The 18464-nt window shown below is 31.9% G+C and overlaps 1 protein-coding gene across 1 annotated transcript in view; it reads right to left on the reverse strand.

Annotated features, from left to right (window-relative positions):
• LOC118186589 (reticulophagy regulator 1-like) overlaps positions 1-16866 on the reverse strand; it is a 38106-nt gene extending 21240 nt beyond the window's left edge. Inside the window, exons 1-4 of the mRNA XM_035356696.2 lie at positions 16298-16866; positions 8766-8872; positions 8636-8666; positions 6516-6642 (exon numbers count right to left, since the gene is read on the reverse strand). Of these exons, the coding sequence (XP_035212587.1) occupies positions 6516-6642; positions 8636-8666; positions 8766-8872; positions 16298-16536 (504 nt within the window). The 5' untranslated portion in view covers positions 16537-16866. The remainder of the gene's footprint in view (positions 1-6515; positions 6643-8635; positions 8667-8765; positions 8873-16297) is intronic.
• Between the last annotated feature and the right edge of the window lie 1598 nt (positions 16867-18464).

Here is an 18464-nt window from a genome sequence, read left to right on the forward strand (position 1 = left end):
ACATTCAAATTGCTCATACAGCAAAGATGTGTGAAAAATGCAAAGTCTGAAAGTCATTCTGTATCTTCTAACATTTTGCACTCCGCAGAACACTGTTTCTCATGGAAGAATGACACAATGCCGTCTTCCAGCTGCAAAACTCACTCAAAAACACATCCTGCACTAAGCCACCTTACTTTCATGTAATACAGTACATCACAGTATCCAGATTGCTCAAACTGAAGAAAATCTCAAAATTGCTTGTGAGTAAGCCCACAAGATGGAACAGTATTTACAAGCTTCACGACTGCATCAAGCACAGGTTTCATATTCAATGCAGATTTACAAAGAGCATCTTGATGTATAACACAATATAGAAAAACAACATTGTTCCCGGGATAGTTTTGATTAAAGAGTCCAAGAAATCGAGATCTATTTCCTGTCATATTTGGTGCTTCATGAAATTCACAAAAAATATCACATCCCATTGTAGTTCCCTTTAAAGAACGCATGCGCGCCAGTTCTTTGGTAATTTCAAAGTTCTCATCAACACCTCTTATAAATAATACTAATTGAGCAGTATTATTTATATCAGTGCTTTCATCCATAGCTATGGAACAAAATTTAAACTGGCCAATCTTTGATTCTAATTGTGATGTCAAATTTCTTTCAATGTCTTCGATTCTATAGAAGTCAGCATTTTTCAAGATAAGCTTCGTCTCAATTTTTTTTTTTTTTTTTTTTTTTTTTTTTTTTTTTTTTGTCTGGATGTAAAACATTACAAACTTGAAGCATGCATTGTTTAACGAACACCCCACCAAAACTTTATTATTTTAAATACTATTGTATGCTACATTGTAACTCGCATGTGTAGCTGCTTCTTGGATACTGTTTGCCTTCTTGAAAACATTTTGCCGGCCTGATAATTTTTTACAAAAACTTTCTACATTTTATTTTCTTTCATATTCGGACATTGCTTCATAATTGGAATTCTTATGCTTATATGTGAAATGACAAAAAATGTTATATTCTTTGGCAACTGCTACAGTTTCATTGCAGATGAGACACATTGGTTTATCTTTTACAACTGTAAAAAAATATTTCCAGGTCATTTTGTCATTAAAAACGCAGCACCCTGAATCAACTTCACATTTCTTATAGTAGCCATTTTTGGGTTGAAATATTTTACGATAAACCCAAACAAGTATTAACTACACTATACTTTTAATAATTTCACCACTATTCACGATGATGTTATATGTCCGCAATCTTTCCATACACAATCAATAATATTAGAACTCGTTCCAAAAGAAAATGCCGCTGGCTGGAGCTTAAAATGCCCAGTCTGCCACCTGTGAGGTCTAATTCACCTATGTTGGATTCTCATAGTCTGCTTCCCGAGAAATAGATAAATTCATAACATCATAATGCATTTAAGAAACACTGTGCACAGAGACAGCCTGAAAACAGGTTTATCTTCAATTATGACAATAATCTGTGTCACGTATCATTTCCAGAATAGTAATTTCCGTCAAATTAAAAAATTACAGTATGTCCACATCTTATCCATCTGAGCTGACACCATGTGACTTTGGCTCTTTTCTAAAGTTGAAATGACAATGAAATGTGAATATTTTGAATAGGTTCACGGCATAAGATAATCATGGCAAAACAACTTTACGCATTCATTAAAGAAGACTGACAGAGCTAGCTCAGAAAAAAGACAACTGTGGGATAAAAATGCTCAAAGAGAGAGATTCCAAAAAGGATCAATGGCAGTTTGTCTTTAAAAAAATAACAGTTACGATCACTATCTTTTTTATTGCACATCATAATTCTCCATAATTTCAAACACATCTTACTGAGTGTCTGAAGGATATCTCAGAGGCACATCCATCACAATTCAACAATGATGGAAAAGTTTCTTTTCACAGATTGCTAATTATTACTTCCTAATACAGTTTATAATCAATACTGTTGCTCGCTGACAATAAAAGAAACAAAACTAAGAAATTTAATGAGAATTTTTTTGAATGCACAAAAGAGCTTCCCAACTGCATCTCTCTGCATTTCGTTAAGATTTCAATACCATTTTTTATTAAATATAAATCTCACTAATCTAAAGAAAGAATGCTTAGGTTAAACTTACTTAAGAAATATAGGCACTAGGTTATTGCACTTAATCCATTTGGCAAAAAACTGCCAATCTTTCATATACTGAAAGCAATACTGCATGCATGTCAACGTAGGATATGCGTGCAATATAAGCGAGCATTTTAAATATTGTTACGGATTTTGTACATATACAAATAATTTTAGTGTTTTTTTTCTTTCATTTTTTTTCCTGTAATATGAAAATCTAATGAAGCGATGCTCTGCCAGAAAAATAAAAATATGGGGGCAAGTCTATTTAACACTGAGTAAATGGCTATCTTGCTAAATTGGTAAAATATTGCCAAGCTGGTGATGGTTTTGGCAACTAATTTTTGTCACCAAATTTTTTAAGAAATCACCATAAGTCGCCAAACTTAGTGACCATTTGGTGATACTTTGGTCTGGTCCCTGTATAACTGTAACAGGTATTGTAATTGAATAAACGTAATTGGTCACTATATGTAACTGTAACCATATACGACCCTTAGTTGTAACTTTAACCATATATGTCTTACAGTAATTTTGAGGAATGAAATTTATTACAGATTTCCTGGCAGCCCGGTGAAAAGTTTATAAGACTGGAGAGAGCATTTGTTCTCAGCTGTTAGTTCAGAGATGAATTCAAAGTACCGAGATATCTGTATTAATTTTGTTCTTTGGATGCACTGTATTGTGTTTAACGTTCTTTTGTAATTACTGATGGTACTCTGTGATACTCTGAAGAGTTGTTACGAATATTTTTATGAAAAGTTTTAGAACTACGAAGTTTTCCTTTTGATAAAATTAATTTTATCATGCTATCATCAATTCTGTGTGCATTCAATGTATTACAAACCCACACACATGCAACAGTATGATGTGTGAATCCGCTTAAAGTTGTGTGAACCTGCTTGCAAAATTATGTTGCAAATAAGAATGAAGAATTATACTTCTTATAAAAATGAATTTTGTTATAAAAACTTATTCCTCCCGAAAAGAAACAAACGCAGAGATACAATGACATTTTTTTTTTTTTTTTTTTTTTTTTTTTTTTTAAATTCATACTCTATGATGCTATCTATACATTAGGTATGTACAAAAGTTCCATTTTTGGAGAAATAAGAAAATTCATGTTTTTTAATTAGTAAATACTTTAAATGATATCATTTTCTTCATTTCACCTGTTACCAATTTCCCGCCTATTTAACAGCATTTTCTTGCCATTTCTGCAGAAATCTTCAGGTTTAGGATTAAAAAATCCCTATATCATGATTCAGTTTAATTGTTTTTTAATTGTCAGCCACATAAAAAGATTTTAAGGATTGCAAAAATTAAGCTTTTACCTATTTCTTGCCTATTTTACAGTACTTTCCTGCCTCTGTAGAAAGCTTCAGTTTTATAATCAATAAATTCCTCTATCAGTCTAATCATTTTAGTTCTCAATCACGTAAAAAGATTTTAAGGTTTGTAAAAAAGCAACTGAATTTGTATGCAATAAGAATGAACATCAAGAATATTATTTAAATTTGGAAGCTCCTAGATTTATTTTTTGAACCCAAAAAAATATACATCTGATTGTATATATTCTTAGACCACATCACAGATACACATGTATATATACCGATACACCAAAACATTATGACATCCCTACATTTTTCAATGAACTTGTCTGGATGATGTGGCGGGCACGTAGTTGGGAATGGTACTTAACTGCTGTTGGAGAAAGTAAGGAATTATTCTTCAACTTCCTTTTGCAACTGAATTTGATAGAGAACAGATTGTAATGGCCCGAAGACTTGGAATGAGTATCTCCGAAATTGCACAACTGGTAGATTGTTCATGATCCACAACTGTTAGTGTTTAAGCAAAGTGGGCAAATTACGATAAAATCAGCAGTAGGCACTGTCTTAGACGTCCATGCATCATCAAAGAAAAAGGAGACTGTCCTGCTTGGTACAGCAAAATTGGAGCCAGACAGTGGCTCAGCTGACAGTCTAATATTATGCGGGTCCAAGTGCAAGTGTTTCTGAACACACAGTTCAGTGGACACTGTTGAATGCAGGACTGCACAAGAGATATCCCACTTGTGTGCCTCTGTTGACCAAGCATCATTGTCAACTCTACACCTTATAGTAGGTCCAGGAACACTGAGACTAGACCATGGATAATTGGAAGACCGTTTCCAGGCCAGATGAATCACAATTTCTCATTCATCACATTGATGATCATGTCAGAGTATGCAGTCTTTCAGGTGAACAGTTACTCCCCCCCTGTACAGCAGATCATACACAGGCTGGTGGTGGTGGGGAATTATGCTTTGAGAGGAGCATTCTCATGGGCAACCACAACATTGCTCTGGAACCCTAAATTATGTGTAGCTCTGTTACACCCTTACATGGCATTTGTCTTCCCAACTACAAATGGAATCTACCAACAGAAAAGCGATCTATGTCATAAGCCGCAAATTGTGTTGGAGTGCGAAGAGTATAAGGATGAATTCCAATTAATGTCCAGGACACCTAACTCTTGCCAGATCTTATCCCGATACAGCATACTTCAGATAACGTTTCACTGGTGATAATGTTTTGACTCTTCAGTGTGTGTATGTATACAAGTAATGTGATATAAAAATGAATCATTCCTTAACTACATCAATAGTTAAAACATATCCGGATATACAGTCTTTATAAAATTCTTCTGAACTGAGACAAAGACTGAGAGTCTTTAAACCGATTGAATAAATTCTTCATTCACTAGTGGCACAGTGGATGTCTACTCTTCCTCTACTTAAAATAATGAGTTTCATTCAGTGAACTTCTTTAAAACTTTTATGATAAGCACTTCCATCTAATTTTATCCATAAATAAAATAGATATTACATGTTTCAGCACACACCATTTCTTGTTTTTATTAACTTGAAAAATAAACGTGTGACAAGCAACTTACTGACTTTGAAACTAAGAACACTCAACAAAATTTGTAGAATAATTTAACATATTTAAAACGCTATCCCTTTAACACAAAGAAATCCAACCTGAATGGAAAATTATATTCACCGAAACTCAGAAAACTCACTGAAATTTGAACGCATACACATATTTAGACCTAAAATAGATTTTTGGATCAATAACTAGTCTGTACACTTGAAAAGAAAATGAGGGTAATGTGTAAACTGAAATGATATTAGATATTTAGCATTACATCAAAGTACAGTTTTTTCTCTTTAGAATACAAAGGAAATGTTAAATCACCTTACGACAAGTTAATCAAATAGTTAGTTATTTGGCAAAAATACTTATAAGAAATATTAGTTGAAAAGGTTTCTTCTATGTTAAAATATTTAAGAACAAATGAATGTGACAACTTGATCAGGAAATTTAGTCTACATTTTTCTTTTCCCTTCAATACTCTGGGAAAGGAAATAAAAATGCAAAAAAACTTTTTTGTTTTGCCCTTTACTTGTTAAAAATAAAGGTACTTACATATTATCCCAACAAACTGTGAAAACTGGCAGAGATCCTGCCAAAGTTGACCAGACATACCAGTAGAATTTTAAAGAACTGGCACTTCTTTATTTAATAAACAATAAGTATTCAATCCACTTGGTTATTGCACCTTTTGAAAAGGCTCTCCTTGATTGCTACTGTTTTTTAGGCTTTCTGATTTTACTGAAATCTATGTTTAAAATGCTATGAGTACAAACTTCCCATAAATAATTGTTCCAAATATATTACTATTTTGCAGCAATATTTAATAGACCATATTGTGCTTGTTTTGATGAAAGGTTTCTATAACTTTGAAAATAAGCCATTGCTCACTATTTTGTAAAAGAAAGGCCCTAAGCTTTGATCATCTTTTCAAAATGCAAGTAAAAAATACATCAATAACAAATAATTTATAACTTTTTCATAAAAATAAAAGGAGGTTTATTGAGAATCAATTGAAATTACATTAAGCAAAAGCACAGAAGTCATGAGTGTACTGTTAGGAAATATTAATCCATAAATAGTGCTAAATCACACTACTTGGTAACAGTTTTATGTTCAATGGGATAATATGTCAGTACCAAAAAAATAAATAAATAAGGTCATTACAACATAATTCATAATTAAAAAAGGGTTATGTACTATTATTACTAGAATATGTTAATATCAAACTTTAAAAAGCCTTGTATGTATTAAACAAAATTCTCTTTAATTATATATTTATTAAACAGTTTTGTATTTTCATACCTATTTAACATAAAAATCTCTCGGAGTGCTACTTGAATTATTAAAGCGGTATTACATAAGTTATGAAGGAAAACTCATTAAAATAGCATCCAGGCAACTGCTAACTCTTCAGCTGATTATTATCAAAGTTCACATTTGTTTTTTAAATAAAAATTCTACCAATAAACTTACCAGGCCATGGTTTTCCTTCCTAAGTTTCCAAACATCCTTCCACAATATTAACATTTTCTCACAAACGTCATTCAAATAATGGCTTAATTCAGGAACACTTAAAATCCCAGGACTCAAAGAAATCCAACTATAAAATAAATTGATACAGTAAAAATCACACATTTAGTTGGCTTATAAATACACAATGCAAATTTTAATTAATAGTATACATTTCCCCTTATGATTTATTCTTACACAAAGTGCTTCTAGGAAAAATTAACGTAAATTTATATAAATACTGATATTTATTCGATCGGCTTCAAGTTTTACATATTTTTGTAATGTTATGTTGTATGTTTATAGTCAAGTGAAGTTTATATAATAATTTTATGATGCAATTTTATTAACTGAATCTATGGCCACTTATTATTTTGCAAGAGTTCATTTAAAGACTACATTTTAGGCCTTTCAATTTTGAATCAACTAAACAAACAACTGAATTATAAAGATGGCTCCTTTAGCACCATAGATATAGATATACACAAAGACATCCCATCAGATGTAAGCAACTATTTCCATTACTAAATTGGTGACATCTGCAATTCACATTTCTCACCAAACAGGTGATATGCTGATAATTTCTGAAAAAAATGATTATTGAAGCAACCCCCCCCCTTTTTTTTTCAAAGGAAACCCTATAAATAACAATTACGTTGAAGCTGAAGTTAGCTCAGTTATTCAGTTTACAGTCATGTGATAGTATTGAGATCCTTCTTAGTTATAACTGTTTCAGATTTGACTCTGCAAGAGACTGGTGATCTGTGATTTTTTAATATGTTAAGGACAATTTGTCTTATCTCTGTTTTTCTCCTTCAGCTGTTTTCTCTACTATAGGAGCTTTTTATTTCAACAAAGTGCCAATATTCTCTTGTTCATCTGGCATAACTATTAAGATCTCTACAAACCAACAAAAATGAAATAAAAATAATAATAATAATAATAATACAGACATCATAATTTAACTCAGCATTTTATTAGCCCTTTCACACAAAAATGCAGATTTGCTGAAGTACCCTAATTTTTAATTCCAAAATAATTATGCATCAATACTCTGCACATACATGTGGCCCTCAACTTTACAAATCAGTTCCTGAAAGTGTATGCAGATGTTGAAATGTTCAGAAGTAGAGGTCTGTAAAAAAAAAAAAAAAAAAAAAAAAAAAAAAAAAAAAAATGCAACAAAAACCCTATTTTAAAATATTTATTTATCAATATATATACAATGAAATTTGTTTAAGTTCTTTCAGGTATTTTCTTTAGAAACTCATCAAGAGTTAATAGAATACAAACTTTTTTTTTTTTTCCTTTCCTTGATAAAGACTTCTATAACGTGCTTTGCCTTCCTCAATAGCCCTACATGCTTAGATATACGTTCTTCACTAGGATCACATTTTCCCACTGTCATGAAAAATTTGTCAAAATGCATGAAGACATTCACATTTTTAATTTCTTTTACATTTTTAAGTCTGCAAAGGCTGTTTTTATCAGCTTCTGCTACCTCACTTTCACATAATTTCCGTGTTTCGATATGCAAATGACTAAATAACCAATTTAAACTGGTTTTAACAAGAACTGTGATATCACGCTTCTTAAACATACATTTATTCTTTCATTTTATCATTTTGTTTTTTAATTTGCCCAGTTAATTTATGGACACACGTTGTACAATCGTGACTAACAAAATTGCATTTAGATTCAAAAAAGCATTGCAACTTCATTCATTTCAGATAAAAATTTTAAATCCTACTTGGAATAATTTTTTGGTAGAAAACAATCAAAAGTTCTTCAAGAGTGGAATCATAAAACTGCCTGGACGATAGTAAATTGATTCTGAACAAAAAGGTTAATACATTAATAATTATTTCTGTATAAAAAAAATGCCTTTTGTTTTAATGAAAAAGAAACAAAAGCAGTTTTTGGCAAATCCAAATATATTATTGATTAATAATAATATTCAATTATTTAACAATAATAATCCAATACTATTCAATCATTTAACATAAAATAATTTTAAAAATTTACATAAAGATTTCATTTAAGTATCTGAAAAATGATGCCCAGTTTAAAGCTACTATCCATACCTTTCTGTATCTTCACCTTCTTGAGGAGGTACTAGAATTAAAAAATAAACAAACAAATAAATAAAGGTTATGGATAAACAAAGAGTAAAAGATATTATTACATGAAAAATATTTAATACATCACACATACCTCTAATTTCAGGCCATATTTGATTAATCCATGTTCTATACAGAAACAAGACTAATGCTATTACAGCAAGAATTGAGAAGAATCTTCTATTCCACAGGACAATCAACCTGAAATAAGAAATAATGACATAAGCTAAAACTTCAACATTAAAATGTAGAGTACTTAAGTATTATTGCATCAACCATGAAATTTGGCTGCCATCGAACTATAAAATTGGCAGAGATCCCGCCAAAGTTGCACCAACTGTTCATTCACAATTCTGATGGAATTGATGCCTATTGATTTAATAAAATCACCTGTTTTGTTTTTGCATTTTGTGAAAAAGCTTTCGTCAATTTCCACTATTTTGTTAGGCCTTTGATTATACTACAAGTTCTGTTTAGAACACTATGAATACAAACTATGAATAAAACCATACATAGATATTCCAATCAATAAACATTTTGCCTGCCACATTCAGTTGGCCATATCATGTCCATTCACCTTTTTCTTTTCTTTTTTTTTTTTTTTTTTATTGCAGAATATCATAACTTTGAAAATAATACTCAGCTTGCTGTTCTGTAGAAGGCAGGTCCCAAATTTTAAGAATTTTTTATTTATTTATTTTTCAATGCAAGGAAATAATACAGCAAAAACAGTTAATTCTTGTTTCTCACAAAACATGGGTTATTGAGAATTAAACACAAAATGTGAGTTACTGAGAAGCAATCAGACAAAAGCACAGATATTATAGGTGTCTTCTTACATCATGTTTATCCATAATTGGCACAAAACTGCACTGCTGGGCGACAGTTTCCCGGTCAAAGGAATAATACAAAAGTATCAAATATAGTAACAATGCATTCTTAGCAATAAAAACCTTACCTTATAAGACGAACTTGCTGATGAGAATTCAAGGCTTGAGCCTAAGGTTGTAGAGATCCTTTGCCTTGTAAATCTCATAATTTAATATTTTAATTATCTTAAAACTTTATCTTTGTTTCTGTTTTATGATAAGCAGAGGAGACTTTCCATTATTACAAAGGTTTAGTTATTAGGCTGATAAACTAATAAAAATATTTATTTAAACCTTCTTTTCCGCTAACTTTATTTAGAAGCTGGGCAGATTACAGATTAATTTTAAAGTAGTTAGAATCCATACAAGCTAAGAAAAGAATGTTCAGATAATTTGTTTTCTTTATATAAAAATTTATTTAACAAAGTATCTTGCTTCAGCTATGATTTATATTAAAAGCCAATTTGAAATTTAAATACAATAAGATTTTGTAATTTATCTGGAAGCATTTTACATGTACCAAGGATGGAAAGTGAATCACAAAAGATAATTTGTTCTAACAAGTCATTCATTAATCTGTATGGAAGTATCAGATGCAGAATTATTCATCAATCAAATAAAGGATTTGGCTAAAGGCATGCATTTTTAGTTTATATGGTACTGGTAATTTGCTGCTGCATGATGGAACTATGAATGTATGATAGTACCATGGAATTTTATATCAGCACTTTCTGCCTTCAATGACGCAGCTTTCTCTACAGAGAAATTCCTTCTTCTAGACCTAGTTAAGACACATACTGCATGGCTCTACACCACTTCGCTTTGCAAACTGGAGTTAATCTTCAAAATTCATCCAAAGTCATTTAAGTCCAGGATCTGTGGTAGGTTCTCAAGAAAGACATGTGTAGACACAAGCTATGGATAAAAGATCAACTGAAAGTCCAACAAGCCTTAATCAACATTTTGAGAGAAATTTGCTGTATGTACATAAAATCAATGCTCAGGTGAATTACAAATGTCTATGCAACAAAAGAACATCTGAAGCATGAAAATTCACTCTTTGTATGACCTGCCATTATTTAATTTAATCAAATTAAAGCTCATGTTTGGGATTTGGTTATCCAATCTCAGTTCTACACAGGATCCATGATAACCTCCTCCCCCCAATAAGAGGTGCAGAAATGCAAACCATTGTAAAAAAATAAACTGCAGGTCTATATCCAAACAATGTCGGCCAGCATTTCAGAAGAAATTTGTGTATGAGAAATCAGCTAAAATTCTTTACTGATGTACATTCAACAAAAGACAACATACAAAGTACTGTATATTCTGGCATATAACACACAACAGTGTTATAATATGCACCTATAATTTCAAACTACATTTTTTAAATTTTAGGTATATTCGTTGTATAATATACAGCCCTCTTTTTCATGCAGAAACCCAAAAGCAGCTATTAACTTCTGAAGTCATTCATTTAAAGATTTTCCAAGGCTTTCGAAAAATGGTACATTGAATTGACAAGCCTTATAAGGGGAACACTATAGTTGCGGAAAATGCTTGAGGGAATACATTGAAAAGAGCGTGAGCTGCAATCAATACAAGCATGCATCAGCATGTTATTCTAGTTTCTCGAGAAAAGCGATAACAAAAGTTGGGATAAGAATGCACTTCCAACATGAATGAATTCACAGAATTAAGAAACAGATTTTTCTTTCTGTAGTTAAATGAAGCCGTGATTTTGAAATCAGCATCAAAAACTTTAATAAATCACATTTGCTTTAGCTGAAATACTGTTGATCTAGTAATCCTTTTAGTAATAAATATGACTCCTGCCAAATGAAACTAATACAGTGCTATTTCAAATGCAAAGTTAATTAACTTGAATAAGAAAAGAGGAACTGCTACGGAAGCAAAGATGTTTGGTGTTGATGAAAGCTCTATACATGAATGGAAGAAAAATGAAATCATAATGATTAATATAACAAATAATAAATGTTCTTTGCATTAAGCAATAATACAGTGGCCTATCATAGAAGATAGTGTTACGGGATGAGTCCTAGAAAATTGCCAGAATGGATTAATTGTAACAAAAAAAAAGTGTGTTTAGTCGCCTGAAAGTGGGCAAAAAAGAACGCACATGAAAGTGAAAATTAACTTTGAGTTGGTGGTGTTGATTTATGGCAGACAATATTTAGTTCCACAAGAAGTTGTGAAAAGGCTTCCAAAAGATCCGAAAAGTATGTTACTGAACTATGAATTAAAAAAAAAATATTTACAGTCAAAAAAACAGGTCAAGAAAAATCTCACCACAGAGCTTTGCTGCTTAGCAGACGGTACAAAATTAAAACATATGGTTATTTTTAAAAGAAAGATGTCAAAATGTAATTTCCCAATTGCTGTTTTCATTCGTGTTCATGAGAAAGGATGGATGTACGAAAATGGTGTGAAAAATGTGGGTAATAAATGTTTGACAAAAGCATCTTGTTGCCTCAAAGAATCGAGAAAGTCTTTTTGTTGGGACATGTTCAGATCCTATCTAACAGATAACATGAAAAAAATGTTGAAAGAGTGTAACACATCACAGTTATTCCAGATGAATTACTGGCATTAGTTCAGCCTTCAGATGTGTGTATCAGTAAACAATTCAAAGAAAATTAAAAAAGACAGTGGAATACATAGATGTTAGAAGGTGAAAAAACATCTACAATGGATATTTTTGACTTATTTTGACTATTTATGTGGCGACGCAAGTATACAGATTCTAGTTCCGATAATTTTAGGAAGTTTTTGGATGCTGTTAAGGAATTTTGTTTGACTGATGACGTATTAATTCATAAATAAGGTAAGTGGATATTTCTTTTGTGTAGTGCAAAGATGAATTTCTTTTTTTATGTTATTTCATTGTTTGATTTAAAATGTAGTTTACTGAGATTATTATTTTTTGTTGGCTGCTCCTTTGACTTTTTACGTGAATATAGTTCCATGTGCACATGGATAAAATCAGGAGAATGCGCTAGCCTAGTTTGTGCAATTCTCTGATTTTTTTTAAGTGAAAATAAGTCGATGTGCACATGAATAAAGTCAAGGAAGTTGCGCAATGCTAAGTTTGTGCAATTCTGGGATTTTTTTTAAGTGAAAATAGATCGATGTGTTCATGGATACCAAGTTTGTGCAATTCTTTGTCTTGCTGTTTTGGCTTTTTACAACTCAAAGAATTGCACAAACTCTGTATCCATGTACTGCCAAAATTCGCCAAGGGGTACTCGTAAATATACTTTTACCAAAAACTGTATGTACTGAAAAATTTAAGTTAATAAAACTTCCACTTTTTTTTTAAAGTAGAATCAAGTTCCTGCAACTGTAAGTGCTATTTTGTGTTTTTAAAACTCATATTTGTTTTCAAGCGTAATCAAGTTCCTGTATATTGCAGACATTTCTTACCATAGTTCCTGTACAAATGGTGACCTTGCCAGAGCGTGCAATGTTGCTGAAAGTCTGTACAAGCCATCACACAAAATATCTATTCTCTTGGGCACTGGAATACTGAGGTCATTGTGTGACTTAATGCTATCCTTTATATTCTTTTTAAGTTACTTTGTTTTATAAACAACATCCTATACAAAATCAACTTGACATTTAGCCCCTGTATAGCTATGTAAACTCCCGGTGCAGCCTCACGGGGCTCCAACGAGTTGTTTCTTTGAGATAGTGGAGGGCATGGGACATATGCCTGTTTACCTATGTTATGCTATATGCCAGGCATTCCCATCCTCTATCACCTGTGACTTCATGTTGCTACACTTGTTCTTCACGCATCCATCAACTCCTTACTTGCCTGACAGTGGCCAGATTTCAATCAACATAAACAGAAATTTGGAGGTATGATAATTCTGCAGTTATAATTCTCTCTATCAATTATTCTCCAGTAACTACTATTCTCCTGTGATCAAATTCAGATACATACTAGTTTATGATTATGAGATACACTCTTCACTTCTAGATCAATAATGTGAAGCAAACAAAATTTCCACAAAGAAAAATCATTATATTGATTCTAGCTAATGATACAGGTGCCTATTATCTGAACATGCTGCACTACTGATCACTTTCATGTTCTGCCGTGCATTATCTATTACAAAAATTGTACATCATTCACATATTTCAGTTTCCTTTACAGTACAGCAATTTTAATTGCCAACAGAGTACATATAAATGAATAAAAATTTTGATTTTTCTTCCCATCTCCAGAAGCATATCCAAATTATTCTCCTTTGGGAGGCATGGGTGCTATATAATTGTTTAAGTTGTAAGATCTGAGCCACATTTCAGAAAACTCTAAATCAGAGGTTCTCAACCTTTTGACTAATGCACACCATCTAAACAAAAATTGAAAACCTTTAGTACCACCACTACAAAGTACTACTACCTCCTACACTCTTGAACAAGGCTCAGATCGTATAAATTTACGAGTGTTAGAGAAAAAAACTCGATCAGGATGTTCGGGTTTTAATTTTTGATTTTAACAGTTAAAAATACTTTGCTTCTTTGCGTACCACCTATTTTTCACTTGTGTACCACCGGTTGAAAACTCCTGCTTTAATTTATCCTACTGATCCTCATAATCCTGGTTGTTCTTCATGAAAACTAGCAAAGGGAGGAATTCAAGCCCTTGAAAGAAAGCTGTGTTTAGGGCCTTCTTGTCTTACTTGGATCCTGTGAGGTGAAATATCAGTGAATGTGGTATTAAGAACAATTTAATTTACTGCAACACAATTTATTTTTGGTATTCTCTGATTAACCGCCCAACACTACCAAGAATAACCAGCAAAGTGCGATGTCACCAAAGTAGGCAACTCAAAATTTTACGAAAATGTATGTATCTAGCTACCAAACTAAATGTTGCATGCATATTATGGCAGCACATGATGTGTGATGTTGCAGTTTTGAAATTAATTTCATCTTAGTGGTTTCTGACTGTTGTGGTTAGTGTGCGGAATCTGGCTATTAATCAAAAAGTTGCATTTTTTTAGAAATATGGCTGTTTTGACTAGTAGCAGTAACTAGTCTAGTAGTAGACTAGACCAGCGGTCGCCAACCGGTGGTCCGTGAAAACTTTTTGATGGTCCGCAGAAAAATTGGGATATTATTTATATTTTTATGAAGATTCAGTTTAAATAACGAGTAACAAAACCTATTATGGAATATGGATTATACTTTTTTTTTTTTTTTTTTTTTTTTTTTTTTTAATTTTAGCTACTACTTTTAGTGAAATTTCATCTGAATTTAGAGACTTTTTAGCTACTTTTGCAGGTGTATCTAGTGACATTTGAAAGTAAATGTTGGCATCCATGGATATGCTGCTGTTATCAATAATAGCACAAACTAGAATTATCTTTCCTTTCTAATTACAAACATACGCTATTGTAATCGTTAATAACACAGTTTTTCTCCATGTCAATAAGCAACTTGATGGATTTTGTTTAGAACCAACTGCAGTTTTGTTTATAATTGCATCATTGGAAGTTTCCATTTCTGTTTTGTCTAACTGTTCATCGATGACACCATTGCTAAGTAAGTGATGATTATTATGTTTACAATAATTAAAAATTGACGCTATAACACTTTCAGTTTATTGGTATTGCTCTGTGCTTGCCGGTTTGTTCTTGCTTAAGTTCCTTTTCAGTGACATGGAAATATGAAGCTTTCTGTACAAGAAGGTAGGGTTGATGACCGCTGGACTAGACTGGTTTAATTCTAGTATACGGTACAGAGCCCTTAAGTAGTATAACAAGTCAAATATTAATATAAAAAATGTTAATGAAATTATGTCATGCAAAATTTCTACTACTTTCAAAGTTTTTTAATGAAATAATCATACATAAAATAGCATTACTAGACCACACTTATTTCCTTCAATTCAGTTCTATAAATAAAAAATACCTACAATAAATGTACTGAATTACTAAGAATAAACTAAGTAATTTACTACATTTTTTATTTAAAAAAACTATAAAGTGATTAATATCCCCCCCAATTCATCTGGTGATGTTCAAAAGATAGCTGAACTGATAGGCTGTATACAGAACTTCATCAGACCACCTGATTAACATTTGAAGTAGATAAATAATAACAGAAGCACATTGTTCACTTAGAAATGAATCATTTATAAGATTACAAATATGACCTGTAAACATTCTGAATCTTTTAAACAATATTTTATTATATAAAAAATAGATGGTAAAATATACTGAATTTGCATTTCATTCGACATCAACACTTCAAAATACAAAAATATAATCTAATTTTCTTTATATGCATAAAATAAATAAAAATATTTTTCCAGAACGGATGAATAGCAATTGTTAGCTTGTGAAGGTAACTAATAAAATAACCTATTCCCTTGTATATTCCCACAGAGCACAATCTCACAATTTTCATTTATAAAAAAAAAAATTTAAACTTAAACACACATTTGACAATAAATATCTAAGAATCACTACACAGGAAATTTATCCGATATAGAGAACAGAACAGATGCTCTTACTTACCAGTTCTTTATCAAACAACATAACTTAATATTAAATTTTCACTTCAGTTTTTTTATATGTTCGCATGAATATGAGGTTATCAATACATTTCTGAAGTTATTGCTAATATGATTTAATAACCATCGTACATCAAAAGAAATATCGAAATTTTCAAAGAATATGATAGTGCTTTATAAACACAGTACAATAATTAATCAATCACTTACCAATATAAAATATTGATGGTTACAAATGCTCCAGCACTAAGAAAGGGTCGTTCCCAAATAAGAAGACTCTGCAACGACACAACATACGTCTCAAATGGACTCAAAATAGAATTGAAAACATTGGCCCTCTTCGAGATTTCAGGCGATGGCGAAATACTCTGTTGTGGTTCAAACAACGAATATACTTTTTTTGCTATGAAATCATACCGTTTCTTCACTGTTTGAAACACAGCAGTCATAATTTTGAAAGTACGAATCGGTGACAAACGTAGAATTATGTATCACAAAAATCAAGATGGTTTACAGAATGTAAATAAATAATTCTTCATATCAACCTACAAAACACGCCGCTTGTTTAAGATCATCATGACGATCATGACTTGCCTTCAATAACATGCGATTCTATTGGCTGTAAGGTTGCCGCAATTTATCGCTTTGGCACTCTTTAAAAAACAGATAAACAGTTTCAAAAACTGTTCCTAAAAAATAAGAAAATATAAATAAATACATAGAAAGAGGTAGAATGTCATTCGACAGTTATCGCTTTTGTATAAGTGAATGTTTATCTGCAGTTGAATGATTTCGTTACGCGTTAAGTTATCAAGCTGTTATTCTATTACGTAAGATTATTTCATCAGACGATTTCAGTCGTAAGAAAAGGCGAGCCAATGAATTTATTGCTAAGAAAAGAAAGAAAACAAACAAACAAAAAGCTGCTTTCAACAACACAGAGCTAAATAATCAAATTAATTTAATAGTAGTTTTCGGAATTTAGGAAACCACAACTACTGGTATTCAAGGAATGCTGAAATACGTTAACAATAGTACATTTAATAAACAGTGGGAAATTAATACTGAGCAATCATCTTTGATTTTAACTGATTTAACTCTGCTGTAAATATTTGAATTATTTCGGATTTTTGTATTGTTATTGTGCTTTGTTTTATTTGTTTATTTTATTTTTTTATTTAATAACTTGGGGGTTCATTTTGTCGTTTACTCTAATTTATAGCCACATATCTTGAATTTAAGTATTCATACTTCAGATAGAGTTGTAGATCTTTTAATTTTGAGTGCAACAACGTAGGAATTGTAAAACTAGCAGGAGATAGAGCTACATTGTTCGATATAAGCAAATTTTTCTCCGCGTTGGCAACACTTCCGGATTTCTCGCCGACATAGCTGCCTTCTGGAATACATTTTTTGAAGTTTGCAGAGCCCATGCTACAGTATATAAGTACAGGATGGAGAGCTGTGACATTTTACCGCAAACTGAGAGCAGTAAACAAATATATGAAGAAAGATTTATTCTACGAATGAAATTGAATGTGGAATAGTATAAAGGACATGCAGGAACTTGCAATGTTTCTCCTTCAGCGGTTCTATCATACACAAAACTGCTGTAATCATGAGCTGCGATGTGCTTTACTGAGACAATCACGAAACTTTTTATGCCTTCCAAGGAAAATCCGAACTTCCGAAATTGCCAACACAGGATACACAGCGAATTTTCGCGGATGCGAAAAATTTTCAAAACAGAAAACTACTTCTAAAACTACTTTCGATGATCGCTATGTGAGCAACAAAACTTATGCTCAAGCACCTGACGACATTACTGAAGCCAAAAATGTTTTGGCTGATTTACGAATGTTTGTATCCCTGATCAAAGAAAAGGAAATTTCACTATTAAACAAAACAAATCTATGCTTACGTGAATACCAAATCTCAGGATATTTCCCTCATCTCAACAAATCATGATAATCACACCAGAAGCTGGAATCCAATACACTTCGTAGTATGGAGTGCCTGTAGGCTTCCCAGCAGACTCCAGAATTTGCAAAATCTTTTCTACATCTGGTGATATTGACGTTGGCATTATTACTTAATCTCACGTTTAGTCTTGCCATAAGTTAAATATTCCAAATTATTGCTAATACAAATGTGAGCGGCTAAATTACTGTCGCGGTAGTATGATTATTTAAGTTGAAAGAACTTTTCAGTTCCATCACATAAGTGAACGCAAACCTCAGATTTTGAACTTGTGACCGTTTGTGTTTCACTCCACGTAAACGTGGAGTGAAACGTTCATTTCGGTGTTCATTTCGGTTCGTCACGTTCATTTCGGTGTCTTTTATAAAGCGCGCCTAGTAACCCATACAGCACACTT

This window comes from Stegodyphus dumicola, chromosome 4, assembly GCF_044657685.1.
Source record: "Stegodyphus dumicola isolate Sdum_Otavi_A_Nest chromosome 4, ASM4465768v1".
Classification (NCBI taxonomy): Eukaryota; Metazoa; Arthropoda; class Arachnida; order Araneae; family Eresidae; genus Stegodyphus; species Stegodyphus dumicola.